Raw genomic sequence first — 24,978 nt, 5'->3', positions numbered from 1 at the left:
AGTGCTCGTTGGAATGGTGACTGGGAGCAGGTGATACAGAAAATGGCCCCCTCCTGGGACCTCAAAGCAGTCTGGGATATGTAGTTCCTCTGGCTTTGGTTAGCGCGTACCACGCTGCTGTATGCCCCCTTGCGCTTTATAGCACTCCTTGGACTGGTGAGTGGGAGCATGCGATGAAGAAAATGGCCGCCTCTTGGGGCCACAAAGCAGTCTGGGATATGTAGTCCCTCTGGCCTGAGTTAACGCATCTCCCTGCTCTCTTATATGTACTAGGGTCTTAAAGGTAGTGTAAGGAAATGCCTCCTTGGCATGGTTACCCCCTGACTTTTTGCCTTTGCTGATGCTAAGTTATGATTTGAAAGTGTGCTGGGACCCTGCTAACCAGGCCCCTGCACCAGTGTTCTTTCCCTAAACTGTACCTTTGACTCCACAATTGGCACAACCCTGGCACTCAGGTAAGTCCCTTGTAACTGGTACCCCTGGTACCAAGGGCCCTGATGCCAGGGAAGGTCTCTAAGGGCTGCAGCATGTCTTATGCCACCCTAGGGACCCCTCACTCAGCACATACACACTACCTCACAGCTTGTGTGTGCTGGTGGGGAGAAAATGACTAAGTCGACATGGCACTCCCCTCAGAGTGCCATGCCAACCTCACACTGCCTGTGGTATAGGTAAGTCACCCCTCTAGCAGGCCATACAGCCCTAAGGCAGGGTGCACTATACCACAGGTGAGGGCATATGTGCATGAGCACTATGCCCCCACAGTGTCTAAGCAAAATCTTAGACATTGTAAGTGCAGGGTAGCCATAAGAGTATATGGTCTGGGAGTCTGTCAAACACGAACACCACAGCACCATAATGGCTACACTGAAAACTGGGAAGTTTGGTATCAAACTTCTCAGCACAATAAATGCACACTGATGCCAGTGTGCACTTTATTGTCAAATACACCCAGAGGGCATCTTAGAGATGCCCCCTGAAAACATACCTGACTTCCAGTGTGGGCTGACTTGTTTTTGCCAGCCTGCCACACACCAGACATGTTGCTGGCCACATGGGGAGAGTGCCTTTGTCACTCGGTGGCCAGGAACAAAGCCTGTACTTGGTGGAGGTGCTTCTCACCTCCCCCTGCAGGAACTGTAACACCTGGCGGTGGGCCTCAAAGGCTGTTACAGCGCCACAGGGCATCCCAGCTAGTGGAGATGCCCGCCCCTCCCGCCACTGCCCCCACTTTTGGCGGCAAGGCTGGGGGAGATAATGAGAAAAACAAGGAGGAATCACCCCCCAATCAGGACAATCTTCCATCTTGTAGAAGGAGGATTCCCCCAATAGGATTAGGGATGTTCCCCCCTCCCCACAGGGAGGAGGCACAAAGAGGGTGTAGCCACCCTTAGGGCCAGTAGCCATTGGCTACTGCCCTCCCAGACCTAAACACACCCCTAAATTCAGTATTTAGGGGCTCCCAGAACCGAGGAAGATAGATTCCTGCAACCTAAAGAAGAAGAAGGACTGCTGACCTGAAGCCCTGCAGTGAAGACGGAGACGACAACTGTCTTGGCCCCAGCCCCACCGGCCTGTCTTCCTACTTCGAAGAAAACTGCAACAGTGACGCATCCAACAGGGTCCAGCAACCTCTGAAACCTCAGAGGACTACCCTGCATCTAAAGGACCAAGAAGCTCCCGAGAACAGCGGCCCTGTTCAACAAACTGCAACTTTCTGCAACAAAGAAGCAACTTTTAAAGACCACACGTTTCCCACCAGAAGCGTTAGACTTTCCACTCTGCACCAGACGCCCCCGGCTCGACCTGCAGAAAACTAACACAACAGGGAGGACTCCCCGGCAACTGTGAGCCTGTGAGTAGCCAGATTTGACCCCCCTGAGCCCCCATTGCAACGCCTGCAGAGGAAATCCAGAGGCTCCCCCTGACCGCGACTGCCTGTAGCAAGGAACCCGGTGCCTGGAACCAGCACTGCACCCCCAGGACCTGAAGGAACCGAACTCCAGTTCAGGAGCGACCCTCTGCCTAGCCCAGGTGGTAGCTACCCTGAGGAGCCCCTGTGTGCCTGCCTGCATCGTTAAAGAGACCCGGGTCTCCCCATTGATTCCTATCGGAAACCCGACGCCTGTTTGCACTCTGCACCCGGCTGCCGCTGTGCCACTGAGGGTGTACTTTCTGTGCCTGCTTGTGTCCCCCCCGGTGCCCTACAAAACCACCCTGGTCTGCCCTCCAAGGACGCGGGTACTTACCTGCTGGTAGACTGAAACCGGGGCACCCCTATTTCCATTGAAGCCTATGTGTTTTGGGCACCACTTTGACCTCTGCACCTGACTGGCTGTCAGCTGCTGGTGTGGTACCTTTGGGGTTGACTTGAACCCCCAACGGTGGGCTACCTTGGACCAAACTTTGAACCCTGTAAGTGTTTTACTTACCTGTGAACTTAACATTTACTCACCTTCCACAGGAACTGTTGATTTTTGCACTGTGTCCACTTTTAAAATAGCTTATTGCCATTTTCGTCAAAACTGTACATGCTATTGTGATTATTCAAAGTTCCTAGGATACCTGAGTGCAATACCTTTCATTTGAAGTATTACTTGTAAATCTTGAACCTGTGGTTCATAAAATAAACTAAGAAAATATATTTTTCTATAGAAAAACCTATTGGCCTGGAATCAGTCTTTGAGTGTGTGTTCCTCATTCATTGCCTGTGTGTGTACTACAAATGCTTAACCCTGCCTCTAATAAACCTACTGCTCAACCACACTACCACAAAATAGAGCATTAGAATTATCTCTTTTTGACACTATCTTACCTCTAAGGGGACCCCTTGGACTCTGTGCACACTATTTCTTACTTTGAAATAGTATATACAGAGCCAAATTCCTACAGGTAGAATGCTATAGCCAATTATAATGAGGCCTAATTTGCATATCCCTTTTCTTAGAGCACTGTGCCTGGGTCTGGTTAGCAAGCCCAGGGCACAGCCAGAGTCAGTAACTCCCAGTTTCAGTCAAAAAGTGGGGTTGATCGGTGAAAAAGGATGACTTTCTCACCCAGACGAAAGGTGATGGGTCACTAACCTACACCCTGGTAATCCTCATCAGCTAAGGGGAAAAACCTGGAAAGTCCATCTGGATTGGCATGGACAGGCTCAGGTCTGTGTTCCACTGTAGGGAAATAGACCACGTCAACAATTTAGGAGTCTCCCCCCTTATCTGCCTGAGCCATCTGAGAGGCCTGTGGTCAGTTTGAACACAGATGTGAGTTCCAAACAGGTATGGTCTCAGCCTCTTCAGGGTTGAGACCACAGCAAAGTCTTCCCTCTCAATGGCATTCCATCTTTGTTCTCTGGGGAGTAGTTGCCTGCTAAGGAAGGCAACTGGCTGTTCTAGGCCCTTTTCATTTACTTGTGCCAACCATGCCCCAATCCTATGCTCTGAAGCATCTGTCTGAACCACAAACTAATTTGTGTTGTTGGGGCCAGTATTACTGGTGCTGAACACATAGCCTCCTTCAGAGTGTCAGAGGCCTTCTTACACTGTGGAATCCAAATTACTTTCTTGGGCAGTTTCTTTGAGGTGAGTTTTGTCAGGGGACCCACATGGGTTTTCCCTACCTAGGACATCGGCTTTTATCATTGGTTTTGCTGATTCTCTTTTGGTGGCCTTAGGGCTCTGGGTACTTGCCAACTGTAAGTACAGTGTGAAAGTGTTCATGGCCTTCCTACACGTGTTAGCAAGTGGCACTTACCCGTGTATGCGCACTTGCTGCGAGGGTGTTTTCAAACGTGTGCTAAGTCTGCCATTGCAGGCCTGAGTGTGCCTGCTTGCACCATGGTGTTTTAAACATGTGTCCAGCCTGCCGTTACAGGCCTGTGTGAGCGCCATTGCACGTACTCTTGGGTTGGCCTTTCTAAATCCCCAGCCAACCCTGAGAACTGTCTGGTGTGACCCATATCAATGTGACCAGGTGTTGAGCCTCATTTCCAGGGAGGCATGGAATTTATACCTCTTCGTTGTGTGTGACCAGAACTGTCTGGTGGGACAATGGATTAACACACGCCAGGCATTGTTGCCGGATTGCCTGGGCGCCACTCTGATTGACGTGTACCTGACGGGGTGCCTCTCTCTTCCAAGAGGCTCCTCTGCTACATTCCCCTTGATTGTTAGTTCCTTTTGGGCTCTCCTGACTAAGTATGAATCTGGCTTTGATCAGCCTAGTTTAAAAGGGGAGGGTGATTTATCTTCAACCTATGTGTGTGGGTTAGGCATGGTGAGCTGGAGGGTGGAAGAAGGCTTGGACCAAGGGGTCTGCATTGTGCTATCAGTTGACCTGCTGGATATCAGTTGCACCACAATACGGTGCTGGGTGCATGTGTGCAAGTGTGTTCCATACGAACCTGCTGGATATCCGGGGCACCTTGCATCAGTGCTGAGTGAGTGCGTGCATGTGGAAGTGACTGAATTGCCTGAGGACTGCCTCTTAGTGATTACATCAGCTGGCGGTGTTGCTTTACACATTGATTTTCTGCCAACAGATCAGTACGTTTGACATTAGTTTTGCCTGTGCAGCCTTGGCCCCCGGTGCTGCTTAAAAGTATTGTCATTGTCTGTGTGCACACATTTCTGATATCATTGTGATCTGAGGTGCACCCTGAACTGTGTGGTAATGCATTATAATAACTGCCATGGTGATCCTAGGGTTCACAAGGTTACGCACTGCATACATGTGCCGGGGAGTAACATAGGATCTCCCCCAGTGTGCACACTACTGATGTCACTTTAACCTGGTTTTGGGCCTAGTACTGCTAGCAATATTTCAGAGTGTCACATATGCCCAGAAGTTCACGATGTTCATATTGTGTTAATGTGTGCATTGAATACAGTCTTTATTTACATACCACATATGTGAAGTCTCTTTTGTGACGCTCAGGGGGTCATTCTGACCCTGGCGGTCATAGACTGCCAGGGTCGCGAATGACGGAAGCACTGCCAACAGGCTGGCGGTGCTTCCAAGCCCATTCTGACCGCGGCGGTAAAGCAGCGGTCAGAAAACCAGGTCCGGCGGTTTCCCGACGTTTTTCCCCCGGCTGGGCGAATCCGCCAGGGCGGCGATGCAAGCAGCGCTGCCCTGGGGATTCTGACCCCCTTCCCGCCAGCCTGTTTCTGGCGGTTTTCACCGCCAGGAAGAGGCTGGCGGGAACGGGTGTCCTGGGGCCCCCTAACAGGGCCCCAGCCAGCTTTTCACTGTCTGCATAGCAGACAGTGAAAAGCGCGACGGGTGCAACTGCACCCGTCGCACGGGCGCATCCCTGCCGGCTCCATTCGGAGCCGGCTCCTGTGTTGCAGCCCTCATTCTCGCTGGGCTGGCGGGCAGTAACATGGTTAGCGCCCGCCGGCCCAGTGGGAATGTTAGAATGGGGGCAGCGGTATTTTGGCCGCGTGGCGGCCAAATGCCAGTTCCCGCCTGGCGGGCGGCGGTAGTAGGAATGACCCCCTCAGTGTATTTATTGTGGGAATCCTGTGCCAATGCTTTACACATTGCCTCTGTGATAAGCCTGACTGCTCAGTGCCAAGCTACCAAAGGGTCAGCGTGGATTACACAGTGAGTGTAATCACCCACACCTGATCGGAGTGTTAGGTTCTGCCTGGCTGAGGCACCACCACACGTGTCCAGAGTAAGCCGCTTCCAACATTTGGACCAATACTTATACTTCATGCCAACCTTGGAAGTGGAGATATTTTCTAGGCTACCTCCACATCTGGTTGTGGTACATTCATCCTTTCCCCTGTCAAGGTTCTAAGAAGTCTGTGGTAATAAAAAAATAGTGTACGGTTCCTTTGTGTGCTGGAGGCAGCCCATTGAAATGTAAGTGGGGTAGGGAACAGCTCCGGGTCCATCAATCCAAGCAGAGTGGCCCATCCTCTCTTCACTCATGTCCCTATTGTATCATTGTCTGGAAGGAATACACAAAACCCAATAGCTACGCCAATGACAGTGATGTGACCCAGGACAATGACTAAGGCACATAGGGCCTGATTTTAACCTTGGCGGACGGCGGAGGCCGTCCGCCAAGGTTCCGCCGCCAAATGACCGCACCGCGGTCACAAGACCGCGGCGGCCATTCTAACATTTCCTCTGGGCCGGCGGGCGCTCTCCAAAAGAGCGCCCGCCGGCCCAGAGGAAATGCCCCTGCAACGAGGACGCCGGCTCAGCATTGAGCCGGCGTAGTTGCAGGGGTGCGACGGGTGCAGTTTGCACCCATCGCGTATTTCAGTGTCTGCATGGCAGACACTGAAATACTTTGCGGGGCCCTCTTACAGGGGCCCCTGCAGTGCCCATGCCATGGGCATGGGCACTGCAGGGGCCCCCAGGGGCCCCGCGGCACCCCCTACCGCCATCCTGTTCCTGGCGGGAGACCCGCCAGGAACAGGATGGCGGTAGGGGGTGTCAGAAGCTCCGCAGTCATGGAGGATTCCCCCGAGCAGCGGAAAGTCGGCGGGAGACCGCCGACTTTCCGCTTCTGACCGCGGCTGAACCGCCGCGGTCAGAATGCTCGTGGGAGCACCGCCAGCCTGTTGACGGTGCTCCCGTGGTCGGTGGCCCTGGGTTGGAGCAGGAAAATGACAACTTTCTAAATCAGACTTTACTGTTAAAGAGGATTTTAAATTACAATTAATTTGAGTTTAAAGATGACATTTCTGATGGGTACAACTACCGGTGGATTCCTCACCTAATTACTCCTCACCTAATGAATTCTCCCCATGCGTAGCATTCGACGGAAACTTCTCTCCAGCTCTGCACGTCGGCGCAATAAGAGGCCCTCGCCGGCGTGCTGACGTCAGTTCCCTTTCTTCCGTGCCTTCGAGAACGGTTACTTTTCCAGTTACCTGTATCGTTTGCTGTTCGGAAGGGATACTTTGTGTTTTTGTCGACATGTAGGTCCGAAGAAGTCAGGCTTCAAGCCCTGCAGGGAATGCAGAGGTCGGATGTCGGTGACTGACCCCCATAACGACTGCCTTTGGTGCCTGAGTTCAGACCACGACGTCCAGGAATGTGGTTCATGCCAAAAAATGAACCCTAAAGCCTTGAAAGAATGTGAGGCTAAATTCTTCTTAGCAAAAGCTAATGAGAGAAAATGGCACCATAGATTATCGTCGGGGAAGTCAAGTCACAAGAAGCGGCACCATTGTGACTCCAGGCGTCGATCCAGAGGAAACCGGTCGGAGTCGAGATCTCCATCACCTCGACGCCGAAAGTCATGGGAGGTCAGCCCAACGGTGTCTCCTCAACCGTTGACTCCGTAGTCTTCTCCGGCACCGTCGGTCTTTGAGGTGGGGGAGCCTCAGAGTCAACATGACTCTCCAACGCATCCAGGTGCTCAGGAGTCGAGTCCGGCACCGGCTCCGGCTCCTCAAGACTATCCTGCATTCCCGGCTCCAGGTACGGATCCAGTGGCATGTTTACTATTTTCCAGAACATGGCTCCAGGAGGTGGTGCGCTGGCTGACCCCACTGGTCCCCTGGCATTTAACTTAGGCATTCCGGCTCCATACAGGCCGACGCCGTTTATGTTGTTCTGTCCGGCAGGAGACACTAGCCCGGCACCGGTGCCGGCGGTGCAGCTATCGAGGGAGAGGCTTTCGAAGCCGGTGTCCGTTGAGTTGGAGGAGTCCCGAAGCCGTATGGCGTCAATGGGTTCAGGTCGTGTGTCCACGGTGCCAATGGATCCATCTACGGCGTCAGGAGGATCCGGAGATCCTGTGATGACGCCTTCTCGGCGCCACTCTCCGACGTCGTTATACTCCATGTCGACGCCGGGGTTGGAGGCCAAATTGCGGTCCAGGAGGAAGGCCCTCAGGTTGTTGGAGGAGAGAGAGTACCAGAGGCAGCTCCTTGAGGAAGAGGAGATTGTGGAGCCCCAGAGTGAGTTTCAGGGGTTGGATACGGCCAGTGGGCTGGATACTTCCCCGGAGTGGGATCTGGCCTCGCCAGGGGAGTATACTGAGGAAGCAGCCACGTTCCATTCCGTCATCAGGAAGGCTGCTGATTTCCTGGAACTCCCCCTTCCTATGGCGCAAGTTAAAACTAATATCCTGACGGAGGTGCTTCATCCTGCCACGGCCATTGTGGATCCACTGTTACCATTCAATGAAGCTCTCATGGATCCCGTAGGAGAGGTGTGGAAGAAACCTGTTTCTTCGTCGGCAGTGAGCAGGTCGGTGGCCAGACGGTATAGGTCTGCACCTGGAGACACTGAATTTCTTTCTAAACATCTGTCTCCAGAGAGTCTGGTCGTACAGGCATCCTGTTCTTCTCAATCTGCTCCTGGCTCCTTTCCTGGTGTACCATCTGACCGGGAGTCAAGCGCACGGAGCAGTCAGCCAAAAAGCTTTTCTCCTCGTGCAGCATGGCATTGAAATCTGCCAATGCTACGTGTATCCTTGGCAGATACATTCACGCAATAATGGATGCGGCAAAGACAGCGTTACCGGACATGCCCCAAGACTTGCATGGTCTCCTCTCGGATGCCCAGGCAGTGGCTACGCAAGTCATACAGTTAGGGCTGGACACCACGGACTCTGTTGCTAGAGCCATGGGGACCTCTATTGCCACCAGGCGCCATGCTTGGTTGTGCACATCTGGATTCTCATCGGATGTTCAGGCCACGCTCTTGGACTTGCCTTTTGATGGGGCTAAATTATTTGGCACTAAAGCTGACTCTGTGTTAGAGCGCTTTAAGGAGTGTAGAGCCACTGCTAAATCCTTGGGCCTGCAGGCTCTTTCGACCCCCTTTAGGTCCTTTAGGCTGCTGCGAGTTTTTGGACGAGGGGCTTCCTTTCATGGGAGATCGCAGCAGGCAGGCCAGCAGTCTTCAAGCCTTCCTTATAGATCATTTAGGGGGCAGGGTAGGGCCCGCACTAGAGGGGCCACCCAGCAGCAGCACCCTTCCTCTTCCTCTTCCTCAGGGGGGATGCAACAGGGAAAGCAGCCCTAGTCCTCTCACCATCGCGTCCCATGCCTCTCCCGTAGGGGGAAGGTTGTCTATTTTTCTTCCCATGTGCGAGTCCATAACATCCGATTCCTGGGTCATCAGCGTGGTAAGGAAAGGGATTCCTCCTCCCTTCCCTCCCCGTCTTTCCGTTTGTTCAGAAGATCATCTCCTGTTGCTAGAACAGGAGGTTCTGTCCCTTTTGTCAGAAGGTGCAGTGGAGTTGGTTCCCAAGCAGGAGAGGGGCCAGGGATGTTATTCAAAGTACTTTCTGATCCCCAAAAAGGATGGTCGTTTGAGACCTATCTTGGACCTGAGGATTTTGAATTGGTTCCTCGAGCAGGAGAAATTAAAAATGCTGACTCTAGCACAGGTACTTATGGCGTTAAACAAGCAGGATTGGATGGTGTCTGTCGACTTGCAGGATGCTTATTTCCATATTCCCATTCTCAAGTCACACAGGAAGTATCTCCGATTTGTGGTAGGGTCGCAACACTACCAATTTGCGGTCCTTCCTTTTGGTCTTACTTCCGCACCTCGGTCTTCACGAAGGTGATGGCGGTTGTTGCAGCAGACCTCAGAAGGAAAGGGATTGTGGTATTCCCTTACCTGGATCATTGGTTGGTCAAAGCCAAGTCTCCGGAGCTTGTGTTGCATCATCTGCAGCTAGCAACCCAGTTGTTGGGCTTTTCAATAAATGTGCTCAAGTCTCACCTGGAGCCCTCTCCACGCCGCCTGTTCATAGGGGCAGTACTGGACTGTTGGAAGTTGGCTCTGTATGTACTATTTCAAAGTAGGAAATAGCATGCAGAGAGTCCAAGGGTTCCCCTTAGAGGTAAGATAGTGGCAAAAAGAGATAATTCTAATGCTCTATTTTGTGGTAGTGTGGTCGAGCAGTAGGCTTATCAGAGGGTAGTGTTAAGCATTTGTTGTACACACACAGGCAATAAATGAGGAACACACACTCAAAAGACAATTCCAGGCCAATAGGTTTTTATATAGAAAAATATCTTTTCTTAGTTTATTTTAAGAACCACAGGTTCAAGATTTACAAACAATACTTTAAATGAAAGGTATTTCACTCAGGTATCTTAGGAACTTAGAATCATCACAGTAGCATGTACAGTTTTGGCAAAAATGGCAATAAGCTATTTTAAAAATGAACACTGCATAAATCAACAGTTCCTGGGGGAGGTAAGTATCCGTTAGCTTCACAGGTAAGTAAAGCACTTACAGGGTTCATAGTTGGGTCCAAGGTAGCCCACCGTTGGGGGTTCAGTGCAACCCAAAGTTACCACACCAGCAGCTCAGGGCCGGTCAGGTGCAGAGGTCAAAGAGGTGCTCAAAACACATAGGCTTCAATTAAAATAGGGATGCCCCGGTTCCAGTCTGCCAGCAGGTAAGTACCCGCGACTTCGGAGGGCAGACCAGGGGGGTTTTGTAGGGCACCAGGGGGGACACAAGCAGGCACAGAAAGTACACCCTCAGCGGCACAGGGACGGCCAGGTGCAGAGTGCAAACAGGCGTCGGGTTCGCAAATAGCTTTCAATGGGAGACCAAGGGGTCTCTTCAGCGATGCAGGCAGGCAAGGGGGGGGGCTCCTCGGGGTAGCCACCACCTGGGCAAGGGAGAGGGCAACCTGGGGGTCGCTCCTGCACTGGAGGTCGGATCCTTCAGGTCCTGGGGGCTGCAGGTGCAGTGTGTTTCCCAGGCGTCGGGTTCTTTGAAGCAGGCAGTAGCGGTCAGGGGGAGCCTTTGGATTCCCTCTGCAGGCGTCGCTGGGGATCAACTCTGGCTACTCGCAGGGTCGCAGTCACTGGGGAGTCCTCCCTGTAGTGTTGGTTCTCCGCAGGTCGACCCGGGGGTGTCGGGTGTCGGGTGCAGAGTGGAAAGTCTCACGCTTCCGGTGGGAAACGTGTGGTCTTTAAAAGTTGCTTCTTTGTTGCAAAGTTGCAGTCTTTGTGGAACAGGGCCTCTGTCCTCTGGAGTTCTTGGTCCTTTTAGATGCAGGGTAGTCCTCTGAGGCTTTCAGAGGTCGCTGGACCCTGGGGGACGCGTCCCTGTTGCAATTTTTCTTGAAGTGGGGAGACCGGCCGGTAGGGCTGGGCCAAAGCAGTTGGTGTCTCCGTCTTCTCTGCAGGGCTTCAGGACAGCAGTCCTTCTTCGTCTTCAGGTTGCAGGAATCTAGTTTCCTAGGTTCTGGGGAGCCCCTAAATACTGAATTTAGGGGTGTGTTTAGGTCTGGGAGGGCAGTAGCCAATGGCTACTGTCCTTGAGGGTGGCTACACCCTCTTTGTGCCTCCTCCCTGAGGGGAGGGGGGCACATCCCTATTCCTTTTGGGGAATCCTCCAAAATCAAGATGGAGGATTTCCTAAGGCAGGGGTCTCCTCAACTAAGGACACCTTAGGGGCTGTCCTGACTGGTGGGTGACTCCTCCTTGTTTTTCTCATTATCTCCCCTGGACTTGCTGCCAAAAGTGGGGGCTGTGTCCAGGGGGCGGGCATCTCCACTAGCTGGAGTGCCCTGGGGCATTGTAACATGAAGCCTGAGCCTTTGAGGTCACTGCTAGGTGTTACAGTTCCTGCAGGGGGGAGGTGTGAAGCACCTCCACCCAGAGCAGGCTTTTGTTTCTGTCCTCAGAGAGCACAAATGCCCTCACCACATGGGGTCAGAAACTCATCTCTCAGCAGCAGGCTGGCACAGACCAGTCAGTCAGGCACTGATCAATTAGGTAAAATACAGAGGGCATCTCTAAGATGCCATCTGTGTGCATTTGTTAATAAATCCAACACTGGCATCAGTGTGGGTTTATTATTCTGAGAAGTTTGATACCAAACTACCCAGTATTCATTGTAGCCATTATGGAGCTGTGGAGTTTGTTTTTGACAAAGTCCCAGACCATATATTTGATATGGCCACAACTGTACTTACAATGTCTAAGAATAGACTAAGACACTGTAGGGGCATATTGCTCATGCAGCTATGCCCTCACCTGTGGTATAGTGCACCCTGCCTTAGAGCTGTAATGCCTGCTAGAGGGGTGACTTACCTATGCTACAGGCAGTATTTTGTGTGCATGGCATCCTGAGGGGAATGCCATGTCGACTTTGCCTTTTTCTCCCCACCAACACACACAATCTGCAATGGCATGTGTTAGGTGAGGGGTCCCTTACGGTGGCACAACATATGCTGCAGCCCTTAGTAACCTTCCCTGGTCGCAGGGCCCTTGGTACCACTGGTACCTTTCACAAGGGACTTATCTGTGTGCTAGGGGTGTGCCAATTGTGGAAACAATGGTACGTTTTAGGTGAAAGACGTTTGGTGCTGGGGCCTGGTTAGCACACTTCTCAGTCAAGTCAGCATCAGTATCAGGCAAAAAGTGGGGGGTAACTGCAACAGGGAGCCATTTCCTTACATGGACACTACATTGAATCAGGCCTTTCCTCCGCCACAGCTGATTCAGGACATTCAGGAGTTGATTCCGATCTTTCAAGAAGGAGCGGCTGTTCCAGTCCTCAAGGTCCTTCGTTTGCTCGGTTTGTTTGCTTCTTGCATTCTGTTGGTCACACAAAGGGGATCTCGAGGAGTCGATAAAGATCTCCAGAGACACTGTTGTGGATCTACAATGGTGGGCTCTGGGTGGCAACCTGTCTCAAGGAAAGCCGTTTTCGCTGCCTCCTCCAGTGACCACAGTGATAACGGATGCCTCCAATTTGGGGTGTGGAGCTCATCTGGTGGACCTGGAGATCAAGGGTTTCTGATGGATACAACTACCTGTGGATTCCTCACCTAATGAATACTCCCATTGCGCCAGCACTCGATGGAAATCTTCTTCCTAGCTTCTGCACGTCGACGAGGACGTCACATTTGCCCACGCGACGCCGTCTGACGTCATACAGGCAATAAGAGGTCCTCGCCGACGTGCCGACGTCAGTTCCCTTTTTTCCGTGCCATTCGAAACGGGTATCTTCGAGGGAGCTACCTTTGCTGTTCGACAGTTACAGTGTGTTTTTTGCCTGTATTTTTTCTCTGAGATTACAATGTCGCAGAGGAAGTCAGGTTTTAAGCCCTGTCGTGAGTGTGGGGGCAAGATGTCGGTAACGGACCCACATTCGGACTGTTTGTGGTGTTTAAGTTCCGATCATGATGTTGGCAGGTGTGATTCATGTCAGCATATGAATCCGAAGGCCCTGAAAGAGCGCGAGGCCAAGCTTTTTATGGCGAAGTCGAAAAGGAAGGAGAAGAGACACCATCGAAAATCCTTGTCACCGAAGTCTCATCGACGTCATCGGGACTCCCGGCGTCGTCGAGAATCACGGAGCCGGTCGAGTAAAGAGAGGTCTCGGTCGAGGTCGCTATCGACACGGCGTCGGAAGACTTGGGAGGTCAGTCCCACAGTCACTCCCCATCCGTCGACGCCGTTGCCTTCTCCAGCCTCACCGACTTCGCCCGGATCTTCGGGCCAACCGCCTTCAGTGTTTGAGGTTCCACAGCCTCAAATGTTTTCTCCGACGTTACAGACGTCGAGGTCAGTGCCGCCTTCGATCCAGGCACCCCAGTACCCGGCTTTTCCGGTCCCTGGAGCCGATAATACCGCATTTTTAAATGCGATGTTCTCCATCTTTCAGCAGATGGCTCCAGGTGTTGCACCGGCTGGGCCTTCGGGTCCTTTGGCTTTTAACATGGGTGCTCCGGGTCCGCTGCGACCGGCACCCTTTATGCCCTTTCTCCCCCTGGGGAACGTGGGCTCGGCGCCGGTGTCGGCTCCGGTGGCTCCAGAGACTTCGGCTCCGAGAGTTTCGTCTCCAGCGGCTTCGGTGTTTCGGCCAGTGATGCCGTCTAGGCCTTCTACGACTCCGAAGCAGTCTTCTCTCCATCCGACTCCTGGTTCGGCACCGAAGGTACCTGTGGCGCCTGTAGACCCGACCTCGAACGGATCCGGAGATCGGCGTCGTTCTTCGACATCTGCTGACGCCATGTCGACGCCGAGGATTGAGGAGAGGCTGCACTCGAGGAGGCTTGCTCTACGTCTCCTGGAAGAACAGGAGTACCAGCAGAACCCGGAGGAAGGAGAGATTGAGGACTCTCGTGAGGGTCTCCATGGGCTGGACACGGCTAGTGGCCTAGATACTTCCCCTGAATGGGACTTGTCATCTCCTGGGGAGTATACAGAAGAGGCAACCACTTTTCATGCTGTTATAAGGAAGGCAGCTAACTTCTTGGAACTGCCTTTGCCGGTGACTAAAGCAAAGCAGAATCTGTTGACAGAGGTGTTGCACCCGGCCTCTACATCAGCGGAACCACTTTTGCCGTTCAACGAGGTGCTGCTGGAACCTGTTTTGGAGGTCTGGAAGAAGCCGGTGTCTTCTTCAGCTGCCAATAGGTCTGTGGCAAGGAGGTATCGGACTGCACCGGCTGACCCTGGCTTTCTTACCAGACATCCAACACCTGAAAGCTTGGTGGTCCAGGCTCTCTGCTCGGCAAGGTCTGCGCCTGGGTCTTTTCCATCTGTGCCATCGGATAGAGACTCCAAGAAGATGGACATGCAATCCAAAAAGGTGTTCTCGTCATGTAGCATGGCATTAAAGTCCACCAATGCTACATGCATTTTAGGGAGGTACATTTATGCTCTGATGGACGAAATTACATCTACACATACGGAGGTCCCTCAAGGGCTATTGAATCTGGTATCGGACGCTCAAGCTGCTGCAACTCAGGTTATCCAATCTGGGTTGGATACAACTGACTCTGTGGCTAGAGCAATGGGCACGGCTGTAGTCACGAGGAGGCAGACTTGGCTTCGTAACTCAGGGTTTTCATCGAATTTACAGTCGACCCTGCTGGACCTCCCTTTTGATGGGGACAAGCTCTTTGGTGCCAAGGCAGATTCGGCCTTGGAGAGGTTTAAGGAGAGCAGGGCCACGGCCAAGTCGCTAGGATTGAAAGCCACTTCTTCTGCCTCCTCCAGATTTTTTAGGAGGTTTTGAGGATTTGGTTGTGGCTCCTCCTCCTCCTCCTTTCGGGGGAAATTCCAGCAGCCTACCTCTTCTCTCTCCTATAGATCTTTTAGAGGGAGGGGTAGGGTCCGTACCAGGGGAGCCTCTCAGCAGCACTCTGCCTCTTCCTCTTCCTCTGGAGGGGTGCAGCAGGGGAAGCAGCCTTAGGCTTCCACCAATTCCCACTCACTCTTCTCCTGTAGGGGGGAGGTTACTGTATTTTCTCCACAAGTGGGAGGTCATTACATCAGACTCCTGGGTTACCAGCATTGTGAGAAAAGGCTACACCCTTCCCTTTCGGGAGTTTCCGCCCCCCATCCCGCCCCGCCCATCTTATTGTTCAGAAGAACACCTCCTGTTGTTAGAACAGGAGGTTCAAGTCCTCCTTTCAAAGGGCGCGGTGGAGTTGGTTCCAGAGCAGGAAAAGGGTCAAGGTTGTTACTCAAGGTACTTCCTGATTCCCAAGAAGGATGGTCGGTTGAGACCAATCCTGGACCTGAGGATTTTGAATTGGTTCCTCAAACAGGAAAAGTTCAAGATGCTGACCCTAGCTCAGGTGCTTTTGGCGTTGAACAAGGGAGATTGGATGGTGTCTGTCATCTTGCAGGATGCTTACTTTCATATCCCAATACTAAAGTCGCACAGGAAGTATCTCCGGTTTGTGGTGGGGTCGCAGCACTATCAGTTTGCGGTCCTCCCATTTGGTCTTACTTCAGCACCTCGAGTCTTCACGAAGGTGATGTCGGTGGTTGCGGCAGAGCTCAGAAGAAAGGGTATAGCAGTATTCCCTTACCTGGACGACTGGTTGATCAAAGCCAAGTCCCCGGAGCTTGTGTTGTATCATCTACAGTCGACAACCCAGTTGTTGTTCGACCTGGGCTTTCGGTGAACGTGCCCAAATCTCACCTAGAGCCCTCTCAGCGCCTCCTGTTCATAGGGGCAGTACTGGATACAACATTGAATCGAGCCGTTCCTCCTCCTCAGCGGATTCAAGACATTCAGGAGTTGGTTCCAATGTTTCAAAGTGGAGCGGTCATTCCAGTCCTCAAGGTCCTACGTCTGCTTGGTCTGTTTGCCTCCTGCATACTGTTGGTCACGCATGCTCGCTGGCACATGAGGGCTCTTCAGTGGTGCCTCCGAAGGCAGTGGTCTCAACACAAAAGAGATCTCGAAGGTTCTGTCAAGATCTCCAGAGATGCTGCCACGGATTTGAAGTGGTGGATTGCGGACGACAATCTTTCCCGGGGAAGGCCGTTCACGCAGCCCCCACCATTGACCATGGTCATAACGGATGCTTCCACTCTAGGGTGGGGAGCTCATCTAGGGGACCTGGAGATCAAAGGACTTTGGTCTCCAGAGGAACAGATGTTTCATATCAATCTGTTAGAGTTACGGGCTGCACGTCTGGCTCTCAAGGCCTTCCTCCTATCCCTTCGCGGTCAGTCGGTTCAGGTCCTGACGGACAATACTACCGCAATGAGGTATATAAACAAACAGGGATGAGTGGGGTCGTACCTTCTCTGCAGAGAAGCTCTTCGGCTATGGTCCTGGGCAAAGGTCCATCAGATTTGCTTGGTAGCAAATCATCTGGCCGGAGTCTTGAATGTACGTGCGGACAGTCTCAGTCGCCATTTCTCGGCCGACCACGAGTGGCGTCTCCATCCAGATCAAGTCCGTCTAATCTTCCAGATGTGGGGGTTTCCTCGGATAGATCTGTTTGCCACCCGGGAGAACTCGCACTGCCCGTTATTCTGCAGCCTTCAGTATCCGGTGCAAGGAGCGTTGGGGGATGCGTTTCAGAGAAGCTGGTGCGACCAGTTGCTTTACGCATTTCCCCCCATACCCTTGATTCCTCGAGTGTTGAGGAAAATTCGCCAAGACCGGGCCCAAGTAATCTTAATTGCTCCGGATTGGCCAAGGAGGGTGTGGTATTCCGACCTTTTTCAACTCTCACTGTGCCCTCTGCTCCGTCTCCCTCTCAGGGCAGACCTCCTCTTGCAGTCGCAGGGGCAGGTTTTATACCCCAACCTCCAAAGTCTGCACCTTCATGCCTGGAGATTGAGCGGGGCAACCTGAGTTCCTTTTCTCTCCCGTCTGATGTAGTGGATGTTATCTTAGCGGCCAGGCGACACTCCACTAAATCTATCTACGCTAATAGGTGGTCTAAATTTGTGGTATGGTGTGGAGAGAGGCAGATTGATCCCTTACGTGCTCATTTGTCGGATGTTTTATCTTTTGCTTTGTCTTTAGCACAGAGGGGTTGTGCAGTGGCTACTGTTAAGGGTTACTTGTCTACCTTGTCAGCCTTTATTTGTCTTCCAGACCAGCCTTCGTTATTTAAATCTCCTATAGTACTTAGATTCTTGAAGGGCCTTATAAATAAATTTCCTCCAAAACCTTTCGTTATGCCTCAATGGTATTTGTCCTTGGTCCTAACTTTCCTTATGGGGTCCCCTTTTGAGCCTATGCATTCTTGCCCCATAAGATTGTTAGTTCTTAAAACAGTTTTCCTGGTTGCTATAACATCTGCAAGGAAAGTGAGTGAGTTGCAGGCTCTATCGGTAAAACCCCCTTATACAACTTTTTATGGGGAAAAGGTGGTGTTGAGGACCAAGGCTGCTTTCCTTCCGAAGGTTGTTTCACCCTTTCATTTGGCCCAGACAGTTACTCTGTCCACGTTTTATCCTCCGCCTCATCCTTCAAAGGAAGAAGAGAGACTTCACCGCTTGGACCCAAAGAGGGCGCTAAGCTTTTACATAGACAGGACAAAGGATTTCAGGCTGGAGGATCAGCTTTTCATCGGTTACGTGGGAAAGAGGAGAGGAAAGGCAGTCCACAAGAGAACACTCTCCAGGTGGGTTGTTCTTTGCATTAAAATGTGTTACTCTTTAGCAAAGAAGGATCCCCCTGATGGTATAAGAGCTCATTCCACCAGAGCTAAGTCGGCCTCCTCGGCCTTGGCTAGGGGTGTTCCTGTGGTCGACATCTGCAAGGCTGCAACTTGGTCGTCCCTTCACACTTTTGCGAAACATTACTGTTTGGCCTCTGAGGTCAGAAGGGACGGCCATTTGGCATGGTCAGTGCTGCAGGATTTCTTGGTTTGACCATTCAGGCACCCACCACCGAGTGCGGTACTGCTTTGGGACTCTATTCATTAGGTGAGGAATCCACAGGTAGTTGTATCCATCAGAAGAACGAGTTACTTACCTTCGGTAACGACTTTTCTGGTGGATACATTAGCTACCTGTGGGATTCCTCACGGTCCCACCCGCCTCCCCGTTGCCTGTTTGGTCTAACCAAGTAATTCTTGAGTGTGCTCCTCTTGGTTTTGAGGATTCGTATATATCATGTATATATGTTTATGTGTATATATATATATATATATATATATATATATATATATATATATATATATATATATATACTTATATATAGTTCATATATTTATTTACTTGTTTAAAAAAAAAAAAAAATTGGTAGACCGACTTCTCAGAATGATGTGTTGTTTGAAATGTCATTAAATATTGCTATTGGTCTTTCATCTCAATGGATTATTATTCTCAGGCACGTAAAAAATGTTGGTACTGACGTTGGCACATCGGCGAGGACCTCTTATTGCCTGTATGACGTCAGACGGCGTCGCGTGGGCAAATGTGACGTCCTCGTCGACGTGCAGAAGCTAGGAAGAAGATTTCCGTCGAGTGCTGGCGCAATGGGAGTATTCATTAGGTGAGGAATCCACAGGTAGCTAATGTATCCACCAGAAAAGTCGTTACCAAAGGTAAGTAACTCGTTCTGTTGGTCTCCGGTGGGGCAGATGTTTCATATCAATCTGCTATTACTGCGGGTGATTCGTTTGGTCCTCAAGGCCTTCCTCCCTTCCCTTCGCAGTCAGTCGGTTCAAGTCCTGACGGACAACACAACCGCAATGTGGTATATCAACAAGCAGGGAGGAGTAGGGTCGTACCTTCTCTGCAGAGAGGCTCTGGTCCTGGGCACAGGACCATCGGCTTTGCGTAATAGCAAACCATCTGGCCGGGGTTCAAAATGCGCGTGCAGACAGTCTCAGACGGCTATTCTCAGACGATCACGAGTGGCGTCTTCATCCGGATCTGGTTCTTTACATCTTTCGGATTTGGGGTTTTCCCCGGATAGACCTATTTGCCACTTGGGAGAACGTGCACTGCCCGTTGTTCTGCAGCCTTCAGTATCCGATGCATAGAGCGTTGGGGGACGTGTTTCAGATGGCCTGGTGCGGCCAGTTGCTTTACGCGTTTCCCCCATACCCTTGATTCCTCTGGTTCTGAGGAAGATTCGCCAAGACCGGGCCCAAGTCATTCTAATAGCTCCGGAATGGCCACGAAGGGTGTGGTACACAGACCTACTCCAACCCTCACTGTGCCCTCCGCTCCGTCTCCCTCATAGGGCAGACCTCCTCTCGCAGTCGCAGGGGCAGGTTCTACACCCCCACCTCCAGAGCCTGCACCTTCATGCCTGGAGATTGAATGGGGCAATCTGAGTGCTTTTTCTCTCCCATCGGATGTGGTGGAAGTTATTTTATCGGCCTGCCGACACTCCACCAAGTCTGTCTAAGCGGGCAGATGGACTAAATTTGTTCATTGGTGTGGAGAGCGACAAATTAATCCTTTAAGTGCCCATCTGTCAGATATATTGATGTTTGCTTTGTCATTGGCGTGGCGAGGTTGCGCTGTGGCCACTGTCAAAGGCTATCTCTCAGCTCTTTCGGCCTTCTTATGTCTTCCCGATCAACCATCTTTGTTCAAATCCCCTTTAGTGTTAAGGTTTTTGAAGGGGCTTACCAATAGGTTTCCTCCCACTCCGTTTATCATGCCCTAGTGGGATTTAAATCTGGTTTTAACCTTTTTGATGGGCTCTCCTTTTAAGCCACTTCATTTTTGCCCTTTAAGGTTTTTAGTTCTAAAAACTGTGTTACTGATGGCCATCACGTCTGCTAGACGTGTGAGTGAGCTTCAGGCGCTTTCTGCTCACCCACCTTTTACAACCTTTCATAAGGACAAAGTGCTCCCCAAGTTAGTGACTCTGTTTCATTTGGGACAATCCATCACTCTCTTGACATTCTACCCTCCTCCGCATCCATCTAAGGAGGAGGAGAGACTCCATCAACTGGACCCTAGGAGGGCTCTCAGCTTTTACATAGACAGGACGAGAAAGTTCCGCTTGGATGACCAACTCTTTATTGGATACGTGGGGAAGAGGGTGGGGGAGGCCGTCCACAAACGAACACTATCAATGTGGGTCGTTCTTTGTATTAAGATATATTATTCATTGGCGAAGAAGGATCCTCCTGAGGGCATCAGAGCCCATTCCACCAGGACCAAGTCGACCCCATCGGCCCTGGCTAGAGGTGTTCCAGTGGCGGACATTTGTAAGGCCGCGACTTGGTCTTCAGTCCACACCTTTGTAAAGCATTATTGCTTGGATTCAGAGGTGAGGAGGGATGGCCATTTTGCACGGTCTGTGCTGCAGGAGTTCTTGGAATGACCAGAAGGACACCCTCCTCCAAGGTGGAACTGCTTTAGGACTCTATTCATTAGGTGAGGAATGTACAGGTAGTTGTATCCATCAGAAAAAGCGTTACCGAAGGTAAGTAACTTGCTCTTCTGTCTGTTTCCAATCAAAAGGTGGCACTTTTTAACTATAATAAGATACCTCAATATTATCCTATAGGAGAGATAGGCATAACAGTAGTGAAAAATACATTTTGGAGTTTTCCACTACCAGGACATGTAAAACTTAAAAACACGTCCTGCTTCTGAAGTACAATGACCACTGCTCTATGTACATTTTCGGGCCGATCGTAGTTGTGACTTATATGTATTAAAAAGGAAGGTATAGGTATGGTTAAAGGTTTATTTTGCCAGGTCAAATTAGCAGATTAAAATTGCACTACAATCTGCAATGTCAGACCTGAGACATGTTTTAAATAGCTGCTTTAGTGGGTGTCACAACGAGTGCTACAGGCCCACTAGTAGCTTTCAATATACATGCTGTGGGTAGATGCAGTCCCACTTTACTAGGGACTTACAAGTAAATTAAATATGCCAATCAGGTTTAAGCCACTTTTACCATGTTTTAAGTGGAGAGAACAAGCACTTTAGTACTGGTTAGCAGTGGGAAAGTGCATAGAGTCCTAATGCCAACAAAAACGAAATTCAGTGAACAGGAGGGGTGAGGGCAAAAAGTTTGGGGATGACCCTGCTGAGAGGGTCAAGTCTAAAAGAGACCTAACGTCATTTTGGGTCTTGCAAAATTCTATGTTCAGTTGCAAATGAGAGTTTACACCTGAATCAGGTTCTAGAGCTTTACGCACAAACCCACACTTTTTTACGGTGATTGGTACACAACCTCTGATTCTGCTTGTTATGCCCCACTCTGAGCAGAAAACCTAGGATTCAGAGGGTAATACTGCAACCATGAATTACCATACTCCACTGCATCTGTAATATCAGGTGCAGCATCACTGTTATCATTTACCATGGCAAACTGCCACTTGTTCCCATTCAGTGGTGCAATTTAATATTTGTTGAACTTTACAATTCTCTAATCTGTGTACTTGCCTCAGTGCAGCAGTGATGTGTGAAGTCTTACATTCTTTGGCACCAGTATTGACTTTCTTTGTCTTGCAGGGTTTTGATGTAATTTTAATATAATTTTCCTTTGTTTTTTTGCTATTTTTTTATCAGGTCACTCTCCTTAGAAATTATTGGAAGAGCAAAGTGAAGCATGCGTGGCTGAATGGCAAATATAGCAACATTCTTTCATCATCTTTGCTGTCAGAGAACAGCATGTGTCCTATGGATGCAGAAACATGGGGAGAAATACTTGAAGCTGAGCTGGAAAGATAACCGAGTGTAGCCGAATGTCAATGAAATGAAATGTTGTATTATAGACCTGATAGTATTTATTCAAAATTGTAAATATTTTACTCTACCATATTTATTTTATAGCTTATTGTACAGAGATGAATTTACCATTGTCTTTTTTATTGTTGTCGAAACTGTTTTCATTTTCTTTTAATTTGTCTGAAGAGGACATTTGTTTTAAAAATGCAAACCTCAAGCACATTCTGATAATATCCTTTTTTACAGTCGATTTCCAAAAATTGTTTGACTCCATAATATTTAAAATACTTCAATATGAGTTTTAATTCATGAACAAAGTAAAGAAAATGGTAGTGTTTAAATTTGTGTGTCTGCTAATTATTGTTTGTTAATGTTTTCATCAGCCTTACCAGTGGCAGAACACATCCAATATAAATGCATATGGCATAACATATACCATTACATCAATGGGAATTTGTAAAAGATTGAAACCTTAACTCAGTGGTTGAAGATAATGGCATAAATCTGAAAGTATATTTTTTCTCTTTTTAAAATTTTAAATTTCCTTTTTTGGGTCTGATGTAAAGGCAGCTGTAGCTGTCTGCCAGAGCGCCTGAAAATACATTACTGACACTAATAATGTAGAATAATACATAAAGTGGCTATGGGTCAACCCCTTTCAGCCATTGCTTTGTTGAAGTTTCATTTACATTCTTCATCGCAGGCTCTTCATTGATAGTCATGAAGGTCCAATTTGATACTTTTTACAAGCAACCTTGTAAATAAGGTTCCAAAAAGACTTTCACAGCCCCCAGCAAGCAGAGGTATGAACCAAATTATCAGTAAGAAGAGGAAAGACAGACAGGTCGTGAACCACACATCTACCACAATTTACCTGGAGATGATGTGCATTGGATAACCACCATTCTGATGTACACTTATGTTGGACTTTTGCTTATGCAGGGTCATCCTGAATCTTTTTGCCTCCTGCCTCCTATTTTTTTCTGACCTGTCGCTGTTGGCTTTTGAACTCTGAGCACTTTCCCACTGCTAACCAGTGCTAAAGTGCATATGCTCTCCGTGTAAATTGTATGTAATTGGTTTATCCATGATTGGCCTATTTGATTTACTAGTAAGTCCCTAGTAAGGTGCACTAGAGGTGCCAGGGCCTGTAAATCAAATGCTACTAGTGGGCCTGCAGCACTGGTTGTGCCACCCACATAAGTAGCTCTGTAATCATGTCTCAGACCTACCACTGCAGTGTCTGTAAGTGTATTTTTACACTGTAAATTCGACTTGGCAACTGTACCCACTTGCCAGGCCTAAACCTTCCCTTTTCTTACATGTAAGGCACCCCTAAGGTAGGCCCTAGGTAGCCCCAAGGGCAGGGTGCAGTGTATGGATAAGGTAGGACATATTGTAATGTGGTTTATATGTCCTGACAGTGAAATACTGCCAATTCGTTTTTCACTGTTGCAAGGCCTGTCTCTCTCATAGGATAATATTGGGGCTACCTTTAAATATGATTAAAGTGTAGATTCCCCTAGAGAGTAGATGGACATGTGGAGTTTGGGGTCCCTGAACTCACAATTAAAAAATACATCTTTTAGTAAAGTTGATTTTAAGATTGTGCGTTTGAAAATTTCCACTTTTAGTAAGTGAGCATTTTCTTGTTTAAACCATTCTGTGACTCTGCCTTGTTTGTGGATTCCCTGTCTGGGTCAGTTTGACAGTTGGGTTGTTTTTCACCTCGCACTAGACAGTGACACAAAGGGGGCTGGGGTGTAACCTGCATTTCCTGATTAGCCATCTCTGCTAGGAGGGAGGGGTGGAGTGGTCACTCTCATCTGAAAAGGACTGTGCCTGCCTCTGACAATGCCGGCTCCAACCCCCTGGTGTGTGTCTGAGGCCTTGCCTGGGCAAGGTAGGTGTGAGTCCCCTTTGAAGAAAGGTGACTTCAAAGACTAAAATGGGTATAAGAAGGGCACCCAAATCTACAGACTTCAGAAACACTTCTGGAACCAAGAGGAACCTCTGCCTGGAGAAGAGCTGATACCTGAGGAAGAAGTGCTGCCCTGCCTGTGCTTTGTGGAGCTTTCATGCAGTGCTGCTTCTGCCAGAGTAAGAGGGCAAAGACTGGACTTTGTGTGCCTTCCATCTTGTGAAGAAATCTCCAAGGGCTTGAGTTAGAGCTTGCCTCCTGTTGTTTGAAGTCTCAGGGACAGCAAAGACTTCTCTCTGCCAGCACCTGGAGTCTCTGGAGAGACTCCTGCCCCGACAAGTGGTGCCCTATCCAGTCCCTGGGCCCTTGAAAGGAAAGCTGGTGGAAATCCAAGGAAATCGACTTCGGACGACTCCGGGCCGACGCCGCTGCTGAATCCGGTAATGCCGCTTGCACCTGACGCCGTGACCTTCGCTGGAACACGACGCTCTTCGAAGGCCAGACGCCGCAGCAGCCCCGCTGAAGACCGCGACTCAGTGGAAGTCACCGCACCACGTCGTGACCGACACCGCTCGAAGTGCACGGATTCAACGTTTCGCACAGATGCCGTGATCCCCGACTTCGCGCATCGGCTTGTTTTCTCTCTTCACCAAAGGTACTGTACTTGGGGGTCTACACGACTCCGTGTCTGGCGCCGCTGGCGTCGGCTTGTTGGGAGCAACTCCGTCACGACGCCGTGTTAACATCTCATCGAAGCATTTTTGTTTCTAAGCGCTATTTTCTAGTTTAATCTTTAGAAATTCATAACTTGACTTGTTTATGTCGGATTTTTGTCGTTTTGGTCTTGTTTTGTTTAGATAAATATTTCCTATTTTTCTAAAACGGTGTTGTGTCATTTTGTAGTGTTTACATGAAGTTACTGTGTGTGTTGGTACAAATACTTTACACCTAGCGCTCTGAAGTTAAGCCTACTGCTCTGCCAAGCTACCAAGGGGGTAAGCAGGGGTTAGCTGAGGGTGATTCTCTTTTACCCTGACTAGAGTGAGGGTCCTTGCTTGAACAGGGGGTAACCTGACTGTCAACCAAAGACCCCATTTCTAACAACTTACAACCACAGATTCCTTACCTTGTGAATATTCCACAGGTGGCATACTGGATCCAGAAACATATGGAGCAGTTCTT

General features: G+C 49.9%; 1 protein-coding gene across 2 annotated transcripts in view; it reads left to right on the top strand.

Annotated features, from left to right (window-relative positions):
- FBXO48 (F-box protein 48) overlaps window positions 1-24,674 on the top strand; it is a 78,922-nt gene extending 54,248 nt beyond the window's left edge. For both annotated transcript variants that reach the window (XM_069234083.1, XM_069234082.1), the window contains one exon: window positions 21,717-24,674. In XM_069234083.1, the coding sequence (XP_069090184.1) occupies window positions 21,717-21,878 (162 nt within the window). In that variant the 3' untranslated portion in view covers window positions 21,879-24,674. The remainder of the gene's footprint in view (window positions 1-21,716) is intronic.
- The last annotated feature ends 304 nt before the right edge of the window (window positions 24,675-24,978 follow it).

The sequence above is a fragment of the Pleurodeles waltl genome, chromosome 5 (assembly GCF_031143425.1).
Source record: "Pleurodeles waltl isolate 20211129_DDA chromosome 5, aPleWal1.hap1.20221129, whole genome shotgun sequence".
Lineage (NCBI taxonomy): Eukaryota > Metazoa > Chordata > Amphibia > Caudata > Salamandridae > Pleurodeles > Pleurodeles waltl.
Note: the sequence above shows the minus strand (reverse complement) of the source record. Positions and strands in the feature narration are given on the sequence as shown.